The 22,660-nt window shown below is 40.3% G+C and overlaps 1 protein-coding gene across 2 annotated transcripts in view; it reads right to left on the bottom strand.

Moving 5' to 3' along the window:
• The window catches only part of LOC122790085 (protein eva-1 homolog C-like), a 659,115-nt gene that overhangs the window by 514,539 nt on the left and 121,916 nt on the right, over positions 1 to 22,660 (bottom strand). For both annotated transcript variants that reach the window (XM_044057647.1, XM_044057646.1), the window contains exon 2: positions 2,039 to 2,162. In XM_044057647.1, coding sequence (XP_043913582.1) covers positions 2,039 to 2,162 — 124 coding nt within the window. The remainder of the gene's footprint in view (positions 1 to 2,038; positions 2,163 to 22,660) is intronic.

Raw genomic sequence — 22,660 nt, forward strand, 5'->3', positions numbered from 1 at the left:
TTAACAAAATGTTTTATGCTAGCCTATATAGACAGATGTGTATTTTTTATAATATATTGTTTATATATATATAGTTTTTATATACATATTTTTTATATATATATATATATATATATATATATATATATACTGTTTTTGATACTGAAAAGCTTTAATCAGGAATAGGAAGTGATGTCAGCCCTACTTCCTTATAAAATGTGACTTGATTTTATTCAGTGTTTGTTTCTTATGGTTTGAAAAAGCCCTTACAGGGTGAAAGCACTTACCAGTAAAACGGCTTGGATTTTGTTTGTCTTTGGCATGGATTCAGTCACTGTTTGAACTAGCATTTATTTCTGCTGCTTGAATAAGCCTCAGTGACTGCTGGATTTATGCTGGTTTTTGTTGTCAGCCTTGGTTTGTTCCTGTACTTCTCTTTTGAATTATTTATTTTATAATTAACAGAAGCATTTGGACCGTGATAACACTTACTCTTATAGTATATGTTGTAAAAACACACAGAAAAGATTGCTATAAAAAGTAGATCTTGAACTCAGACATTAAATATAGCAGCATCATATAAACAGCTGCTGAAGACACATTAAACTTCTAACATTATACATCTGAATGATCTGTAAAGAGATTGCCCTTTTCTGCAAAAGAAGCAGACATGTTAGCTGTGACAAATTCTTGTGCAAGGCTGATATATGTTTACAAAGAAAGAATGTATACATCAAAAACAATGTGTGCAGAGGAAATATCCGATCTGGGGCTGCTCTGAAATGGGGGCATGGTTGCCATAATGGGTAAGACCTTTACCTCGTAGAGAAAAGGATTGACTCTATCCCCTGGTTACTGGCTAGGCTTGCAATAATCCACCGACTGATAGCATAATATTTACCTATGGACTTAATCTGCTGGCTGTCATAAACACATTCGTTGGCTGGAAAATTCAGGTTTGCGGTTCCATTCATTTTGGAATGGCAGTTCTTTCCTGCTGGGGATTGAATTACTTTGCATTTTTTTCTTTTTAGTTAATATTAGTTGTTCAGTTGTTATCCTCATTGCACATTTCTCCTGTATACAATGACAATTGTCTTATGTTCGCACAGCATTATAGCAGTTATTTTTCATGACTCTCTATGGGATTTGGCTAGTACTTGTTATATTTATTAACAGCTTGTTTTTGTTGAAATGTGCTTTATTTACACTCATGTTTCCTGTGTAGGGAGTCTTGTTTCTTTCTGTAGCAGCTGGTTTTGTATGGATAGGTTATTTTGGTCAAGTGGCTTTTATTGTTATTTGTTTAGGCTGTACAGTGTTTAGTGTAACTCTTTTGGTGCCTTATGGGGTTTGATTCAGTAACACTGAAAAGAATATGCACAAACTATTTCTATTTCACCTCTTTCTCTAGGTAGCTAGCTAGGTCTAGAATTAGAATATTATAGGCATAACACAAACATTGAAGGAGAGAGAGGCAGAGAGTAAAACAAAACAGGTATAAGCATTTCTCAACAACATCAGATGCTGTCATCCATGTAGGCAGAACCTACCATATATTTCAGGATTTAAGGGAAGCCTTGACAAGTCAACATTAAAACATCCAGTAACCGTGAACTGCTTAAATAACTCATGGCCTCTGTCTAAAGAGCTGTATGTCCAGAATTTCAGTTCTACTAGACATTTGTAGCATTTCTGTCCAAACATTTTTTATTCCTGTATATTACTGTAGAATATTGACATGCATGAGTTTTAATCCTGATTTAAATAAAGGTGTTCTCAGATAGCTTTGATATGAATATATATGTGTAATGAAAAATATTTTTACCCCAGAACAAACAGAAAATCTTCTACATGCCCTGTTCATGTTTGACTAGCTTCTCTCTGAACCCTACTACTGTAATCCAGCTTTGCTTTCCAATTGCCAGCCTTAGATTATGGCTTATTTATATCGGCTGCAGAATAAACTTTATGTATGCCACCCTAATGTATTGTTACAAGAGTTTTGGAAGGTTTCTTCCAGAGATCCTGATATGCAGAAACATAATGCTTAACTCACCAGGTCTGCACTTATAGGTGATAAGGAGGTACTTGTGTGTACCCGGACAGGGATCTGGTCCAAACAAACGGCTGTTGACTGAAAAGTGACATGTACGCTTATCTTGGCATTCATCTTCCACTTTCTAAACAGAAGAAAAGAGGAAATTCTTTGGTGAATGGAGTAGATACACTGTCGTATGAGCAGAACAGGTAACTTATCATATAGTATTTTCCAAGCATCATTACCATAGGGATTATCAAGATAGTTATTTTTGGAACACAGAAATGCCATAATGACATTAGTAATAGAACACCCTCAGTAAAAAGTCTCTCGTGGCCATTCACCAGCAGTGGAAAATCATATAAACTTAACAATTATGTAAGGAACTCACCATAAAAATACATATTCAAGATGCACAGGATATGATAAGATTGTGCCTCCTGCCCTCCTCAGAATTATAAAACATGACATCTGGTTTGTTTTCAGCACTCCATACTGGCCCTGCTTATGAACCAACCATGATTCCTAGACTTGATGGGGCCAAGAATCTTCCATCATTTATTTACTGAACAGTCTTTTTGAACTGGACGACCACTGACACTTGACCTAACACAGGAGATTTGTCCCACTGTGAGATGACCCCTCTAGCAAAGGAGGTAAATGTACTATGTGGTAAATTAGGGTAGGGATGATCTGTCTAGCAAAGGAGGTAAATGTACTACGTGGTAAATTAGGGTAGAGATGATCCCTCTGGCAAAGGAGGTAAATGTACTACATGGTAAATTAGGGTGGAGATGATCCCTCTGGCAAAGGAGGTAAATGTACCACATGGTAAATTAGGGTGGCTGAAAGGGCAATATGGAGATAAGTCTATACATGGCCAACTTCATTGGCATCTATTTCAGACTTTGCCAGATACAAAAGTTAAAGCACCTTATACTTAACATTTAATAATGTTTATTGTTTTGAGTGTGTATGTGTGTGTGTGTGTGTGTGTGTGTGTGTGTGTGTGTGTGTGTGTGTGTGTGTGTGTGTGTGTGTGTACATTATAAGTGAGCTAGCAACAGGAACTTGAATTTTGTAAGGGACCCATTCCTTTTATAGACTCCATTGTAATTAAAGATATTATGGAGCTTAGATCATACTTTTAGTGTTTCTGTATTGTTTATTCACCAACAAACCATTCAAAGGTGCCAGAGTAAAATATGCCTCTAAAAGTAAATTGATAGATTTACTTTTAAGAACTTGTTTGCTGACATGAAATTATAATTGTTAATAAAAATATGTTGTGACTACTACCAACAATTAAAGATATGGAACTATAAAACTGATGTATTCCTTACCACAAGAGAATTAGCTGAGAAGGCAGAAAAGGTATATTCACCTACAATTCCGCATGTCAATAAGTTTTAAAGGGTTTTAATACTAGTAGTATTATAAGAGAAATGTGAGAATTATTGGGAGCCTAGAAAGAATTTTTCTCTTGTTCTTTACAATGGTTACAAATGTCTAACATAAACTATAGATATTTATGTTACTGACCTGAAGATGAAAGACTGTGCATTTGTTGAGTTACACGAATCATTAATAAGTGTTAGAATAGTCTGTGGTGTAAGACACTACGAAGTTGGAGTCATGCTGTTAAATGGAACATAATATACCTGATATCATCAAAAACATGCAGAATAATTAAAATTGCTAATATAGAATAAAGGCAGAAACTGAAGAAGTCAGTGCATGCATAATAAAATGTGAATTACATAACAAATCAAAAATGTGAAATAATGTAAGAATGCCTCACAAAGGTTACAGATATACCAATAAGAGACGGGTGACAATGTAATGCAGCGATAAGAGAGATGAGGAAAGATCAGGAAGGTGAAATTCAGGTCTCATTGTGTGGCTAAAAACATTTGCAGTGCAAAACAAACGTAGATTTGCCCAAGCACTGTCACAGAGTCATCTCATATACTGTAAAGAGCTACTACAGTTTTAGCCTGAATAACTGTGCTGATTTTATAGATTTAGCAAGTTTGCCAGGAGAATATTGCATAAAAGAAATCCTGATGCTATACCATGCTGTGATGTATAATCCCACAAAAGTACCAGTAATTCTCTAAATAAAATTGAACAGAAAGTGAAGCATGGTTATCTTTGAAAAGCAATTGCTGCTAATATAATGGCTGACAGTTTACTTACCGCTGTAAAGACATGAAAGTATCCATCCACATAATCTGAATAAAGTGATTAAAAGAAAGCATTACACATTGCTTACAGAGGTCGAAGAATGCCAGATGCTGAATTCTTGCACAAAATATTAGATGAACAAAGTTCTAAGTTGTGTACATGTAATATATTAAGAAAGTATAGGCTGCTTAGGGATCTATTTGTGTTTCATCAGCACTGTTGTTATTCCAAAGAGTTGTTTCACAGGAAATTGGATGTTTGGACGGTATAGGAAACATAAGTTGATTAAGCAATATGTGGATTAAGAGAAAAGGGCAATATAACCATAAAGTGATGATACTAAATAGATTAAGATGACATAATTTCAAGTTATTACAGATAAAATATAGAATGTGTGACATGTTTAAAACACACAGGTCATATTCTAACACCAGAGGGATCAAATTCTTCTTCTTCTCCTTTTGGTTGCTCGCATTAGGGGTGCCACAGTGGATCATCGGGCAGCAGAATGAGTGGCAGTAGAGTTTTACATTGTGAGTTGCCAGCCCAGTGCCCTCCCTTCCTCAGAAGGCACACACACACACACACACACACACACACACACACACACACACACACACACACACACACACACACACACACAAATGCACACACACGCAGACACACACACCCCCACACACACGCGCGCATGCATGCACGCACACACACACACACACACACACACACACACACACACACACACACACACACACACACAGACACACACACACACATGCACACACACACACACACACACACACACACACACACACACACACACACACATGCACACACATGCAGGCACACACACCCACACACAAATACACACACGTGTGTGCACGCACATAAACACATACACACACATAGACACACACACATGCACACACACGCAGGCACACACACACATGCACACACATACACACACACACGCACACACACACACAGACACACACACATGCACACACACGCAGGCACACACACACACACACACACATACACACACACACACACACACACACACACACACACACACACACACACACACACACACACACACACACAAGGGCCAAATTAGACTGTCCAATCCACCTGTAGCATGTCTTGGGAATGTGGGAAGAAACCAGAGCACCTGGAGTTAAGCCATGCAAACACATGGAGGACATGCATACTCCCCACAGAAGGCATCTCAGCTGAGAATTGAACTTGTGAACCTCTTGCTGTGAGGTGACAATGCTAACTGCTGCACCACTGTGCTGCCCACCAGTGGGATCAAACTTTGTTGCATAAAAAGTATTGGTCAATGCTGTTGTGCAGATGTCATGCCAAAAGACAAGCAGGCATTACAAAGGTTTCTAGGAATGAAGCAGTATCTTGTAAAATTTGTACCTAATGTATATGATATAACTAAGACTAATAAAGCAGGCAGTACAAGGGTGGCCTAATGGTTAAGGTGTTTGCCTTACAAACACAAGGTGCAGGGTTTGAGTCTCACAAGGGGATGATTGGCTAGGCTTACAATGGCTCACAAGGGCAGTTAGCCTAGTACTAACCTAACCTATGAACTTCACAGTAATCTGAGAATGGAGATTTTTATTGTAAAATAGTTTTGGTATATCTAAGAAACTAGTGGTGGTTGACAGATGCATGAACATTATAATGTTATAATGTGAATAAGAAAGGTGAGTTGCATGTAAATGAGAGGGTGGTGAAATAGCTGTGATTCAACAAGAGAACAGACCAGTAGTCTATGGGTCAAGAGAATTTACAGAGGCACAAAAAAGATATATGTTGAGGTAGAATGGTAATGACAAATGGATGTGAGAAATGCCATGAAAGTGTTTATGGCAAAGAAATGCAGGTGAAAAACTGGGAGAAGTAATTATTAAACACATATACTCTTTGCAGAGTGCACATCTATGATTGCAGTGGATATAACTTAATCTACAGAAGTATGATTGGAAAGTGTGGAACTAACCATCGCAGATGTGCTAAGTAACGGATATTTACAAGAGCCGAATGAAGTGCTGGACGAAGATAACAGGTTCTTTGGGTAACACAAAAGGCAGGAAGTAGAACTCCAAAAACCGTAACACCATGGTGAATATTCACTTCATGTGTTTACTCTGGTACCTTGGCATTTCACCTTCAAAGGAATATTGAAACATCACCAGACCCCATAATTTATACAATCATCCAGTAAATCAATTGAAATCAATTAATTAGTTATTTAAATATTTAAATATACATACACACTTAAAGAATCCCTAGCCATGCAAAGGCAAAACACATACTAAAAATATATCACTTTAATTCAATACAAATACATCTTAATATTATCATACATTTTACTAAATGGACTTTTATCAGTTCCATACTAACCCTGTGAAAATTATCAAAGTTATTTCATCTAAAATTTGATTCAAAATACACATTTCCTAACCAGTTCACAGGGGGCTGGAATTTACTGGAGGAAGCTGGCAAAGGAGCCAAGGTATTGGGAGCCACTAATTAGGGAAGGAAAGGTAATAGAATGAGAAGAGGCCAAGAAGACACTTGGATTGTAGGCTAGAGACTGCCTTACCTATCAGGGATTGATATCAGAGTGTAGCCAAAGAGAAAGGGATTTGGAATATTATATGAAAGACTTGCACTGGTTGACATTTTAATTGACTCTAGAGCAGAAGCTGGTGCAAAAAAAGGAATAATTAGTAGGGCATGTGAAGATTGGGGAAAGATGGGCGAAGGCTGCCAGCCTAGTCAAATAGAATTTTATACATAATTCTATCTATCATTTGTATATATAAATGTAAAATACAGGCTTGTGTTCTTAAATGAAAGAAAATGCTGTAAAATGTGAACTTCAATATTGCTGCAACATTGCCGTCTGCTGTAAGGAAAACTAAGCCAAACATTTCAAATGTTCTTTGAAGTAAAATTATCTAAACAGTGGTGATGAAGTGGCTAGCTGAACACATTCTTTCTATTGTCTTAACTTAAGGAATAGTTGTTAGAGTATACATATGGAATGTCTTTTATTGTTGTAGTTTCCTGAGCAGGTGTTAGCTTGCTAAATAATGGAGTTTGTTTGCCTGGGAACTCTAGACTAAATGTTAAAATGATGTAATGTGTATACTGGGAAAACCTAAGTGGCAAAATGATGTAATTTGGGAGGGCCTTAGCAGAGCTGTTTGTTAGTGAGTTTAAAAACTATTGTTCAGTGAGAGACTGTAAGCATTTTGTCTTGGACCATCAACCCCAGCACAGCTTATGCTCTTTATATATGTAAGTAGGATTGTAGCACTGTGTTTTCTCTTAAGAATAACTAAAGATTAAAAAGTTAGATTGTGTTTTTTTCTTTGACATCAGACCTGTCCTACTGTATTATTTTAATTTTCTGTGTGATCTCTGAACTCTTAGATATCTCTGTAGTGTAGTAGTATTGTCTTGTGTTTTTAATTATTTATTATTAAATATTTTTAAAACCTTTACCTGTGGCTGGTTTGTGTAGAGATAAGTAGGCTGTAGAGTACATTGCATATTTATAGAGTTTATTGTAATAAGCCACTCTAAAAAGCTTTAGACTGAATAGTCACATTATAAAAAGCTTTAGACTGAATAGTCACATTACCAATTGGATAATAATATTGCACAGTAATAATTGGACACCCTTTCAAGGGCCTTTGGGTAGCTGATAATTATTAAGCTGGTGGTGGCAGTAATTACTACTGTATAGTCTGGGTAAAGGGGCACAGCTAGAGAATCTGTGTCAGCCTTTTCCAGGAGTGTTTGTGAAGTTGTATAAATACTTACCTCAAAGTGTGTGTGGTGTGTCAGCTACCTGGGCAGGGGCACGAAGCACTGGTGGAACAGAGAGGGTACTGGAGGTTAGCTTGCCAGCTAGGCTGAGATCTGGACACTATAGCTGTGCCAGGGGGAGTCTTACTGGGGACCTGGGGCGCAAGGGAGCAACCAGCCCCAGACTGACTGTGATCTCTGTGTGCACTTAAGGGAAATTGTACTTTACTGTGTGTATTAGTTATCCTTTCCTCTCTTCTAGGAGACGACCTCCCTGGTGTTAGTGGTGAGGATTGAGGCTCCTTGATTGCTGGGCCAGGGCGCGGTCATCACAGGGCACATATATAATATTGAACAATAACTATAGGAATCAATCAGATGAATTAAGAAAAGATTGGGAAGGGAGATTAGATATGTAATTCACAAAGAAACAATAGGAGGGCACATGTATGGCTCCCAAAAAGTCTAGAAGATTTAGGACCTTTGCCTGGAAGTGTTTGCATAGATACTTTTATACCCAAAGCAGATTCCAAATAATTTTTCCTCATGCAGATGGCAAATGTAGGGTTTGTGATGGGGAAGAAAGAAGAAACTGGGAACATATGTTTTGGGTGTGTAATGAGTTGGCAGACTAAAAATGCCTTACAAAGTACTCTGTCGGGAATACTGGGAGAGCAAATGAGCGTAGCTCAGGAATTTATTTTTTGAGCTAGGATACAGGATCTAAATTGTCTAGACATAGTAAGGCATTGTTAAGTTTAACTGTGGTGGCTGCCAAAAAAGCAATTTCTAGAAAATAGAAATCAAAATGTAAACCAACTATACTTGAAATAATGAATATTGTAACAGAGATAAAAGAACAGGAGGTGGGTTTTTTTTAGAAAAGGGTAGGAGTAAATTACATAGAAAAATGGAACTTGTGGGGATTATACATGCAGTAAAATGTTTTGGAGGAGGAATGAGGTTTAAGAAAAGGCAGGAATCGAATGATTTATGTAATAAATAAGATATGTAACAATTTATGTGATGTATGTTGTTATTTTTCTTTCAGCTTTTCCCGGTTAGGGGTCGCCACAGTGGAACTCCGGTCCGCTAATGATTGACAGTCAATTTTTTATGGTGCCAGCCCAACGCCCAGCATTCAACGAAGGCATGCCCATTCACGCATGTCTTTTGACACCACTCGACCACATGGAGGACATGCAGACTCCACACAGAAGGTACTCCAGCCAAGAATCGAACGGGAGAACCTCTTGCTGTGAGGCAACAATGCTACCACTGCACCACCATGGTTTACAACAGTTTATGTGATGTATAAATTTTGCAAATCTAACCTTCTTAATATGGTTTGATTACTTTGATATAAATGTAAGTTTGCCTGTGTCACAGGTGATAATTCAATAAAGGTGTTTAACAACAAAATAATGCTAGTAAGGTAGCTATATATCTTTGCGTTACAGGGGAAACCTCATTTAAATGTGGAACAAATAACATGGAAGATGTATTGAGAGGATTGACACTTATAACACAGAAACCAGCAAAAAGAAGCTTTTTGTCAAGGAGCAAGACAGTGTTTGCAGGGTTACCTTGCAACACTAATTCCATCACCAGCAGCCTAAGATGCCTTTAGAAAATTATGCCTGTAGGTTCTATAGGAGGTCATGCCTGTAGGTTCTATGGGACACTAGAACCCCTAGAATGGCTACACATGAATTAACGAAGGAGCGGTTTAAGAGACACTTAGTGGAAAACTGTTTATCCTGTGGAATGCATGTGGTATCATCACAGTTACTGAGTTGTCATTTGAGTTGTTGAGGTCTGACTACCCATGACGAGGAGGGCAAAGTCTCGGCTTTTGTGCTGAAAGAAGTATAGTTGTAATATGTAGAGCCTAGTGACTGAGCAGTTATTGCATAAAAGCATTGTGTAACTGTGAGTTATAACAGATTTTTTGAAATGTATGTGCATTTCTTTAAAATGTGGGGAGTATGGGGATAATCCCCAAGAAATTATCTAATTACAGGAGATACACTATGAAGTGCTGAGAGGAAGACCTGGATGCATGGACTGAGACAGTCCATCACAGATACCTTCAGGGCCATCACTGGACAACTGTGTTTAATAGAAGCAACTGATTTCTGACTGAGGCCCAGGAGAAAGGCCTATAGCTGGGAGCATATTTTTGGAGAACATGAACTGGCCTAGAGTGCAGACTAGAGAGGTTGTTGACTGCAGCTGAGCTACAAAATATAAGTATCTTGATTTTTTTGATTATTTTTACAGATTACTGTTTTTACAATTTAATATATATAAAGCACTTTGTCTATTCAGTATCTTCACAAATCCGTATCTGTTTAAAAACTTTCATTTGTCTCTCTAGTGCTTGCTGTCTGTAGGCTATATACTTGGTGGCTTTGCAGTTGCCCGCCCCTACTGTGACACACCTCCCAGTCTAGTGTCATTAGCTCATTCTGCTTAATACAGAGAGAACATTTGATAAGGCCTTCTGTTCCTCCTTTTTCCCTTTCAAAAAGTAAAACAAAACTTTTTTTTTTTTTTTTTTTTTTGTTTCTCTTTCGCCTGAACCTTCTTGTGTTCTGACTGTCCTTCTCAAACATTTTGGAAATATACAGTATATTTCAGAGCATTTGTTATAACTGTATTTGCTATAACTGATTTAAGTATTTTTTTCTGGCTCTTTGATTATTTACTGCTTAGCGACTGCATTTTAGCCTGTTTATACAGCTCTGCATTCTATTTAAACTGTTTTTGGGTTGATTAACTGTTTTGCACTTTTAAAAAGTTAGTTGTTGCTTAATTTTACCTGTAGGCTAACACACTCAAGTGCACTAGCTGCTTAAAAGCATTTATAGCATTTACTGTCTGTTTTCTGCAAAAAAGAAAAAAAAAAATAAATAATAATCTTGTTTTCCCGCCTTACTGAACTAGAATAGTCCAGTCTTCAGAGTTTGCTGATCTCTGGGCTTTGTCTTGGTTCCTGTGCTATTCCATATCCTTATTTGGATAAAAGGAAGCGTCTTTGTTCACCAGTGGGAGTGGGGAGCACTGAGCAGCCTATTTGTCCCTAGAGGAGTGGTTCCAGCCAGAAACTTGTAGTCTATTGGCCATTTTGGGTCAATTCCTAGCTCTTTTCAGCCCCCTGTAATAAAGCCCGCTTTAGCACGCTTTTTCACTTGTATTCAACTCAACACAGCTCCTCGTGGTGTCCTGCAGAGTTCTACAAGCAGCAGAGAGCAAAAGAGTGACTTTTTCCTGATTTAAGTATTTTTTTCTGGCTTTTTGATTATTTACTGCTTAGCGACTGCTTTTTCGCCTGTTTATACAGCTCTGCATTCTATTTAAACTGTTTTTGGGTTGATTAACTGTTTTGCACTTTTAAAAAGTTAGTTGTTGCTTAATTTTACCTGTAGGCTAACACACTCAAGTGCGCTAGCCGTTTAAAAGCATTTATAGCATTTACTGTCTGTTTTTCTTCTGTTTTCTGCAAAAGAAAAAAAAAAAAAAAATCTTGTTTTCCCGCCTTACTGAACTAGAATAGTCCAGTCTTCAGAGTTTGCTGATCTCTGGGCTTTGTCTTGGTTCCTGTGCTATTCCATATCCTTATTTGGATAAAAGGAAGCATCTTTGTTCACCAGTGGGAGTGGGGAGCACTGAGCGGCCTGTTTGTCCCTAGAGGAGTGGTTCCAGCCAGAAACTTGTAGTCTATTGGCCATTTTGGGTCAATTCCTAGCTCTTTTCAGCCCCCTGTAATAAAGCCCGCTTTAGCGAGCTTTTTCACTTGTATTCAACTCAGCACAGCTCCTCGTGGTGTCCTGCAGAGTTCTACAAGCAGCAGAGAGCAAAAGAGTGACTTTCTCCTGATTTAAGTATTTCTTTCTGGCTTTTGATTATTTACTGCTTAGCGACTGCATTTTCGCCTGTTTATACAGCTCTGCATTCTATTTAAACTGTTTTTGTGTTGATTAACTGTTTTGCACTTTTAAAAAAGTTATTCGTTGTTTAATTTTACCTGTAGGCTAACACACTCAAGTGCGCTAGCCGTTTAAAAGCATTTATAGCATTTACTGTCTGTTTTCCTCTGTTTTCTGCAAAAGAAAAAACAAAACAAAAAATCTTGTTTTCCCGCCTTACTGAACTAGAATAGTCCAGTCTTCAGAGTTTGCTGATCTCTGGGCTTTGGCTTGGTTCCTGTGCTATTCCATATCCTTATTTGGATAAAGGGAAGCTTCTTTGTTCACCAGTGGGAGTGGGGAGCACTGAGCAGCCTATTTGTCCCTAGAGCAGTGGTTCCAGCCAGAAACTTGTAGTCTATTGGCCATTTTGGGTCAATTCCTAGCTCTTTTCAACCCCCTGCTATAAAGCCCGCTTTAGCACGCTTTTGCGTGATTTAGCGCGGAGTTGCCCATAGAGCACCATCGGGCAGCGCCGGTTAAACAAGGTTAAACTATTTCTGGCTCCGTAAAGTGTGCTTTTCAATTTTTCACTTAGAACTTCTCTACTTACAATCTAAACAGTCTATTCTCTATCTCAAAAGCTCAGCACTTGCTCCTAAAGCATTTTTATATAGGTAAAGTACTTATATACTAAACAAAGTACTACATTAGCCTAGAATCCCCTTGAGTACCCATTTCCCTATCGGTCCCTTCTGACTCAGTTACACAGCAAACTTTTTCACTTTTTCTAGCATGTCGAAGGGTCAGTTGCTAGCGTCCTCTCCTGTTCAGCTGGTAAATATGGGCATCTTGAGGCAATGTTACAATTGCCTCATGTACACAGACAACCCACTCCTTCTCCCACAAAACACAAATACATGTGAGAGATGCAACTATATAGCCAAACTGGAGGCTGAGCTCTCTCAACTCAGGACTGGCAAGACCAGACAGGAGGAGAAGGAAACCACGCACACCACAAACCCAGTTTCACATAGAACTATCACAACTGCAAAACAAACACATAAACACACAAAGACATACTCGGAGGCACTGATCAAAAATCTACCAAAACTACAGAGGCCTCCAAAGCAGACACCCAAGCAACTGCCACCTCAAGACATAAGACATGCAACACATAGTTCTCAAAGTCAGTGTGCTAAACAGTCACAGCCCTTAAGGCCAAACACAATGCCAGACACACTTGTTATAGGTGACTCCATAGTCAGACACACTGACGTCCCACTCACCAGACTGAACAAGGAAAAGATCACAGTAAGCTGCCTGTCAGGCGCTAGAATCCGCCACATAACACAAGCACTCAGGTCACTCCACAGCAAGTACAAGTATGACTCAGTCATTGTCCATGCCGGTGTGAATGACCGTACCTCCCTGGACTACACGAAAAGAGACATAGAGGAGCTCTCAGATTATGTAGCCCAGGCCAGTATGACCCTGACCCTGAGCAGTATCCTACCCTCACCAAGAATGATGCCACAATACAGAGACAAAATGATCAGCTTTAATAATTGGCTTAATTACTGGTGTCATTCTAAGGGGATCCAATGTCTGTCTGCCTGGGATGACATGCTTGACAAGCCACGCTGCTTCGCAAGGGACGGCTTGCACCTGTCACCCCTGGGCTTCCGGATATTGGCAAAGGCTCTTGCCACCCCCATAGTGCCTTTTTTAGGCAAGGCTCAAATGATAAACCTACCGCCCTAGAAAACAAAAATGGAGAAAATCTAAGGGTAATACTGCTCAATGCCAGAAGTCTAAACCTCAAGATGCACGCCCTCCAAGCCCTCCTCAGTATGGAGAACATCGATGTCTGTGCTGTGACTGAAACCTGGTTCAAGGCTCCTGAGAGCACCCAGCACTATCAGGTTATACCTCATATCATGCGTTCCGGCCCCAAAATCTGGACCAAACCACAAAAGGAGGGGGAGTATCCATATTCATAAAGGATACCCACACCTCCAGGTTAGTGGCAATGCACGAAACATCGGAGACCATCCAGGTGCAATTAACCATAGGTAAAACTGCCCTACAGTTTGTAACATGCTACAGACCACCTTCTCAAACTCAGGAAACCCACACAGCCTTCCTGAAGACACTGGAGAGTATGAATGTCTCTCCAAACAACATCATATTGGGTGACTTCAAATACCCAAACATAGACTGGGAACATTACTCAAGCCCCAATACCCTAGCCCAAAGGTTCCTTGAGTTCATAAACTCAAATGCTATGGAACAACTAGTCACCATTCCCACAAGAGGAGAAAATATACTAGACCTGATCATCACAAACATGGGGACAAAATGCTCCACACCGGAAGTATATCCCTCATTGGTGAGATCAGACCATAAATTAATCTCACTGGAGATCCACATCCCGCCCCCACCCCAGCAAAAAAGACCACAGTGAAGAACTTCTCAAAAGCAAACTTCACACTTCTTAACTGGAGTGGTATCCTTCAAGGCCCCCGAGCCAGTGGAAACCACAACCCACGCTGCTGAAACCCTTACAAATGCCTTCTACGAGCACCTCCAGGAATGTATGGATCAAGCAATCCCTAATAAAATCAAGACCCTTTCCACCAAAGGCAGGCGCCCGGTCTGGTGGACTCCAGCCATAAACAAACTCTACAACAAGAGGAGAAAGCTACTACATGACAGAGCAAAGTCCCTAAAAGGGAAGGCATCTCTGATCAATACTAGGAAAAGAGTACGATCACTCATAGAATCATCCAAGTCTAACTTTGAGAGAAAAATCGCTAATGACACAAAGACAATCATAAAGCCTTCTTTAGCTATGTTAGAAACCTGGGTGGAAACTCCCAGATATGCTCAGAATTAGTCCAAAATTATAAAAAATCACTGAACCCACAGACATTGCCAACATACTGGCAGACAGGTTCAGTGCAAATTTCTCCCTCCCTCCCCAAAAGGAGAAATATCTATCCCACCAGAGTCTAGCCTCCCAAACATCTCAGATGCCCAGGTGAGAGCTGCTCTCTCTAAAGCAAAAACACAGCATCAATGGGACCGGACGGTGTCCCCGGCTGTGTGCTACACGAACTCAATGAGGAACTAAACCCACACATAAGGCTGCTGTTTAATCTTAGCCTTACTACAGGATACATACCCAAAGAATGGCGTGCAGCAACTGTGGTCCCACTCCACAAAGGCGGTGCTTCTACGGACCCTGGAAATTACCGCCCCATAAGCTTGACGAGCCTTGTCTGCAAAGCTATGGAGAGGATCATAATGGAACTCATAAATAAAGACATTGGGGACCTACAGACACTGGATCCTACCCAATTTGGCTTTGTCAAGGGCAGATCCTGCCTCTTGAACTTGGTCGACTTTTGAAACAGTCACTAAGGCCATTGATGAGGGTAAGGCAGTTCACACAGCCTACTTTGACCTAGCAAAAGCGTTGACACAATACCCCACTCGGGCATCATAGAAAAGCTCACCAGCTTAGATGTAAACCCATATGTCACAAGATGGGTTGCAAACTGGCTCAAGGACAGAACACACAGGGTTAGAGTTGCTGGTGCCATGTCAGACTCTAAGCCGGTCACGGCGGTGTCCCACAGGGCTCAGTCCTGGGCCCCTCTTGTTCGGCATTTATTTTTCTGAAGTGCAGGCAAACATAGAGGGATTGTGGCTGACAAAATTTGCAGATGACTGCAAACTGGGCACCATAATTGACACTCCATCAGACACAGACATCCTCCAGAAAGGTCTCATAGAAATGGATAACTGTTGCCAGAGCCATGGCCTTAAGCTAAATGCCAAAAAATGTATAGTCATACCCTTTGGGAAAAACAAGGTAACCCCTAATTACCACATAGGTGGTAATCCATTAAACACGGAAGAAGTTATCAGGGACCTGGGGACCCAAGTTGACAGTAACCTCTCTTTTGACACTCACATTGCCAAAATAGTTAGGAAGACCTTCTACATTGCCCACCTGATCATGAAGGGATTCACATCCAGATCAGGAGAGGTCATTGTACCCGTGTACTCTTCACTTATCAGACCAATGATTGAGTACAACGCCCCATTCGGAATGTACCTTACCCGACACCTGCAGCAGTTGGAAAGACCCCAAAAGTTCCTCACCAAAAGGATAAAGGGGCTCAAACATATGTCATACGATGCCCGACTGAAGAAACTCCAGCTCTATTCAGTCGCATACCGTCTGCTCAGAGGTGATCTGTGCCTGACATACAAGGCCATGTCCAACCCGGAATTAATGGACATGCTCCACCTCAAAAAATCCAAATCCACCAGAGCCACGAGAGCAAGAGACTTAAACCTCAACACGGATATAAATAGGACGTGCTGGAGGGACAGATTCATCACCCAGAGACTCCCTACACTATGGAACAGAATCCCAGTCCATGTGAGGCAGAGCCCCTCACTGACTCTGTTCAAGAGAAATCTTGACGAGTGGATGGGGATCGTAGGTTTACCCCGGGAATCATCTCTGTATCACTGCTGGACAGAGGCACAGCAAACTAATGGGTATAGTATTCTCATCCTAAGGGGTGGTGAAAGCCACACACACTCTGGCTAGGCTTATAAATGCCCTAGGGCAGATAGCCTAGTATGAACCTATGAACCTATGAACCTATGAAAGAGACCTACAGTCTGGGAGTATAATGCAACTTAGTCTCTAGCTGGAGAGAATTTTATGGACTGGTGAACTATTTGAAGGCACTGTTTATGTTGTTTTTTATAAGGCCATGTGAGCTAAGATTTCAATTTGATGGTTAAATTAATGTAAGTTTTTAGTATGTCCTGCCTCCAGTCAGTGTCATCGTAGTGAGGTCTGTGGAGACTGTGCCTTCCAGCACAAAATAAACAGGCAGGGAGGGCATTTTGCATGTGGCTAGTGTGAAAGGTTGTCTGACTAACAGGATGCCATTACTATACCAGAGAAAAGAAGCTCTGATTTCTAATACTCACTTTGTTGTGTGTGTGTGTGTGTGTGTGTGTGTGTGGGTGGGTGGGGGGGCAGTATCTTATGTTTGGAAATCTGCATGCAGACACTCTGAAAAGATCAGATGCCCCAGTTGAAACTGGGAGCCAGTTTTTATTTTTTAGTTAATGTTAAATAACAATGCTGTTTATTGCTGGCAAGAGAAACAAATCTAAGGATATTATTTTCACTATATTGAATTAATGAGGTGCTCTGAGCCAAGTGCTGTTACTGAAAGGACACACTGTAATCTGCAGAGGAGAACATAATGAGCTGCCACAGACCTGGATTCAGGTGTAAGTTAGAAATATTATGGGAGTGTGCTGAGCTCACACCTTAACTGGAACTCACACCTTAATTTGAGCTCACACCTTACCTGGAGCTCACACATTAACTGCAGCTCACACCTTAACTGGAGCTCACACCTTACCTGGAGCTCACACCTTAACTGGAGCTCACACCTTACCTGGAGCTCACACCTTAATTTGAGCTCACACCTTACCTGGAGCTCACACCTTAACTGGAGCTCACACCTTACCTGGAGCTCACACATTAACTGCAGCTCACACCTTAACTGGAGCTTAGTGTGATTGTGAAATTCTGCTGTTTGTCTGTGATGCCAAGCGTTTTGTCTAGCTTAGTACAAGGATGGGGATACCTAATGGGTTAGTAATGGTACTGTTCTGCCCGTACTTTTACTTGTGGGGACTTCCGAATAAAATGGCTGCAGTTATCTATTCAGTGTTAATTGTTAATCTGTAATTATAAAGCCATGAATTTGTCCTGCAGTGCATTAGCTAGAGTGGACTACCTCTTGTTAGTTGTAGTAATAATATCACATCATCAGCCGACAGTATACAATCATTTGAAATGTATGTATAGTTGGATAATTTTAGTAGGGGCACCTTCCCTTGTGGAAGGTGCTGCAGTTGTCAACAAATAGGTTTTTGATTGAATTAATAATCTTAAATTTTATCGTATTAAAATGTTTACATGTAATACAGAGAGGATCGTGTATGTTCTCAAATGGCCGTGTAATTTGTTCTATATAAGTGAAAGTAAGAGTGGTTTTAAATATAGGTTAGAAGAACACATTAGAGACAGAAAGAGACAGAAAATTGAAAGTCAAGTCACCGTGCATTTTAAACAATATACCATTGTAGCAATGCCTCCTTACTACAGAGTACTTGGAACAAACAAGGTTTAGATTTGGGGATGGCAATTTACTTACGGAGAAATTATTATATAAAGAAGCTGTATATATTTTAAAAGGTTTACTACTGAAATTCTAAATCACTTCGGTCGACCATTCAGAATGTCAACCTGAAATGCTGAATTCAGAATTTTGAAAGAGCAATCAAGGCAAAAATGAACACATTGACATCCGTAGTTTGATGTATTCGACATAGCAGGAGGTGACGTCACTCACCTCCTGCTATGCACATTAATGTACCGTTACATTCTACAGTCAATGGTACATTAATTCTACTATTTTGCATGGGGGGCTGTGTCCCCCACCTCCTGCACATTAAATATATCAACTCTGGGATTGCACTACAGTGAAGAAATGGGGTAATTCCCTGCTCCTCACTGAACCTCGATCTCCCTGCACAATGTCAACCCAAAATACTCAAACTACTCTACTGGTTTGCTGTAGTATAGTCGATACATTTTGGCTCACCATTCTGCTAACTTGAAAACTACCATTTGACCACATGCCAGTTGCCTGATGCAGTTTTAAGGTTTTCAATGTAAACCTTTTAAAATACGATACTTTAGTACCGAGAGGTCTGAACTCAGAATGTAATTGCAAATGTTTGATTTAATTATTTTATAGTTTAAATTGAGTTTATTAGGTAACTATTTTTGTAATGATTTTATAATTGATTAATTGTTTTTAACTTTTTTCTATAAAAGGAGTGTGGATATTAGAGTGACTTTTTTATTACTCCTTGAAAGCATGTGCCGAGACGCTAGAGTTTATTAAAAGTTATATTGGGTCATTTGGTCTTAGTCATTTATTTTAAATGCATATTCTTGAGTTGTTTTAAGTATGCAATCATTGTTTAGTAAATCCCAATCAAAGTTATTTGTAAAGAGTGAGAATATAAGTGCTCCTAGCACGGCTGGCCTTAGCAATTGTGGAGAGAGGTAATTTGGACCATTTGGTAGAGGCCTCCGCATGCTCCCACTTACCACCCCAGTACTCTTCCACGTAGTGGCTAGCAGACCTAAGATTAGTTTGGATTAGATATTAGGAATACATGTTATTATTGTTTATTAAAAACAAAGCAGTGTATTATTTATTTGGTTATATTTTGCCATAAAACATGCTATAACAAAAATAGATTATTGGATTCCTACATTACCCCCACATCCAACATCTCCTGCATTTCTTCTTTCAGGATCCGCTTAACTCACTTATTCATCCAAGACTGTTGGGGTCCTGTGTCTATATGACACTGCATCACGTGGGTATACACTGACTCCTGTGTCTATGTGACACTGCATCACGTGGGTATACACTGACTCCTGTGTCTATATGACACTGCATCATGTGGGTATACACTGACTCCTGTGCCTATACAGCACTGCATCATGTGGGTATACACTGACTCCTGCGTCTATATGACACTGCATCACGTGGGTATACACTGACTCCTGTGTCTATGTGACACTGCATCACGTGGGTATACACTGACTCCTGTGTCTATATGACACTGCATCACGTGGGTATACACTGACTCCTGTGTCTATACAACACTGCATCATGTGGGTATACACTGACTCCTGCGTCTATATGACACTGCATCACGTGGGTATACACTGACTCCTGTGTCTATATGACACTGCATCATGTGGGTATACACTGACTCCTGTGTCTATATGACACTGCATCACGTGGATATACACTGACTCCTGTGTCTATACGACACTGCATCACGTGGGTATACACTGACTCCTGTGTCTGTGACACTGCATCACGTGGGTATACACTGACTCCTGTGTCTATACGACACTGCATCACGTGGGTATACACTGACTCCTGTGTCTATATGACACTGCATCACGTGGGTATACACTAACTTACAGTAAACCTGAGCCTGGCATGGTTATTCCTGCTGTGAAACTGCTCTCTACAAACTCCCTTCCTCCACTTTCCGTAACACTTCCTTTTATTATTTATTTCTCTTTCTCTTCATTTCTTCTCATCATTTGATTCATGCCTTACTTTCCATCTCCCATGCCCAATGATTATGTTATGTAAATAATTTGTTCCTTGTTTATTATTTCTCCACAGAAGCATTACACTGCATAATGGTATGATACAGTACTATTATTTTTCCTACCAATTTTTATAAGTTCATAAGGTCATAGGAGGTTACTAGGCTATTGGCCCTAGGGCCTTTATAAGCCTAGCCAAGTTATATCCTTGTTCCCTTATTGACCAGGTTGTATGGTCTATATTTGCTGCACAAGTCTATGATCAGCACCGACTGCCCTTATCCAAGCGGGACATAGGTGACACCCCCCAGGGTAAATTTATGGTCTCCCATCCAATTGTTTAAGTTACGCTTAAATAGAGTCATTGAGGAGCTCTGTTTTATGTGAATTGGGAGTTTGTTCCAGAGTTGTGGCAATCTCTGGGAGACATAGCTGTCTCTCCAGCATGTCCTGTTAATGTTGCAGGCCAGGTTAAGATCCCTGGAGTGAGTGACTCTTGTCCCATGTGACCTGCAGATGTGACTCATCCCATGTGACCTGCAGATGTGCAGCATTTCCATTACGGCAGGTCTAAGACTACCCTGTAGGCCAGCCACAAGTCACCTGTCAGCAGCCTATAAGATACAGAGTACAGTGACAGGGCCTTCAGTCTGTCCATGTGTTAAAGGCCCTGAATTTTCTTGGTGAGAAACGTCTGAGGTCTCTCCAGCTGCTGCAGGTGTTTGGTGAGGTACATACAGAAGGCAGTGTTGTACTCTATTAGTGGTCTGATGGGGGATGACTACAGGGGAGTTATAACATCCTTAGCTCTGGATGCGATACCCTTACTTTTTAGATGTACAAAATAGAAGGCCTTCCTTACCACTGTGCACATATGGTGACTGAAGTTAAGGATGCTAACAACCTGTGTTTCCAAATCTCTAACCACAAGGTTTGAGCTAATGGGGGAGGGGGGTACTGTTAATATTGTAATTTTCAGGGACTTCCCCTTTACCAAATAGGATGATAATGCATTTTTGGGGGTTTAGTCCAAGTCCAAAGAAGAAGTTTAAGTCCATTGCTTTGGCACCAATCATTTGTCTGTGTAAGCCCTTTTTGTAGTATGTCAATATCATCTGGGGGACTCAGTTTGCAGTCATCAGTGAACTTGGTAAGCCACAGGCCATCTGCTTTCACCTGGACTTCTGAGAAATAGATTTCAAACAGCAGGGGGCTTAGCACAGATCCTTGTGGTATGCCACTGGTAACTGGTCTACTGGTAGAGGTGGAACCCCCAACTCTGACTGTATGAGTTCTATCGGTGAGCCAGTTCGCTACTCATCTAGTGACATATGGGTTAATTCCTAGCTGGGTGAGCTTCTCAATGATGCCTGAGTGAGGAATTGTGTCAAAAGCCTTGGCTAATTCAAGATAGGCTGTATGAACTGTTTTGCCTTTATCCAGAGCTTAAGTGATATTCTCGAAGAAGTCCACCAGGTTTAATAAGCATGATCTACCCTTAATGAAGCCAAATTTGGTCAGGACAAGAGTTTGAAGGTCACCTGTGTCTTTGTTGATAAGGTCCATGATGAGTCCCTCCATGCCCTTGCAGACAGGGCTGGTTAGACTTATGAGATTATAGTTCCCAGGGTCAGATGAAGGACCCACTTTGTGCAAGAGAATTACTGTCACTGTTCTTTACTCTGCTGGGACAAACCCAGTAGTTAGACTATGGTTGAAGAGAGTGCCAAGTGTTACCACTACATCCTGTTTTAGACCATTTATTAGGCAGCATGGGATGTTATCTGGTCCCACAGAAGCTGTATTTTTGGCCATGGAGAATGTGGTTATGACCTCTTTGGAGATACTAGATAAAGGAATGGTGACAGGTATGCTTTGCAGTATGTTTGTTGGGGACAGGGGTTTGGTGAGGTTTGTGCCAAATTTGTCTGCTAGCAGGTTGGCGATGACCTCAGGGTCAGTATTAGTGATACCATCCACTACTAGTTTGGCACAAAGCTGAGCCTTCCCGTTCAGATTTCTGACATACCTAAAGAAAGCCTTGTGATCATCCTTAGCTAAGGATGCTAGTTTAGCTTTGTAATTGGCTTTAGATGAATTTAGAGGAATTTACAAGATATCTAATTTGCTTGTACAAGCTATGGAGAGTGTTGGCCCTCTGTTGAGTCAGTTCCCTCTTGTTCTTAGATGTTAGTTTCTTCCTCTTGTTTTATAACCTACTTATGCTTGATGTCCACCAGAGTGGCTTTTTTTTTTTTTTTTTGTGAGGACCAGGTTTTGATCCATCCAGCTACAGCTGAGTTTATACATTTGTATAGGTGTTTATACAGGGCATTTGTGTACACCTCTGTATAGGAGTCATTGTTGACAGTGGTAGCAGGGGGTTGGAAACTATTTATGCCATCGCTTAGGTGGCTATAAATTTGCTTTGGAGAAATTTTTCATCCT

This window comes from Protopterus annectens, chromosome 15.part0, assembly GCF_019279795.1.
Source record: "Protopterus annectens isolate FY-2018-M chromosome 15.part0, PAN1.0, whole genome shotgun sequence".
Classification (NCBI taxonomy): Eukaryota; Metazoa; Chordata; order Ceratodontiformes; family Protopteridae; genus Protopterus; species Protopterus annectens.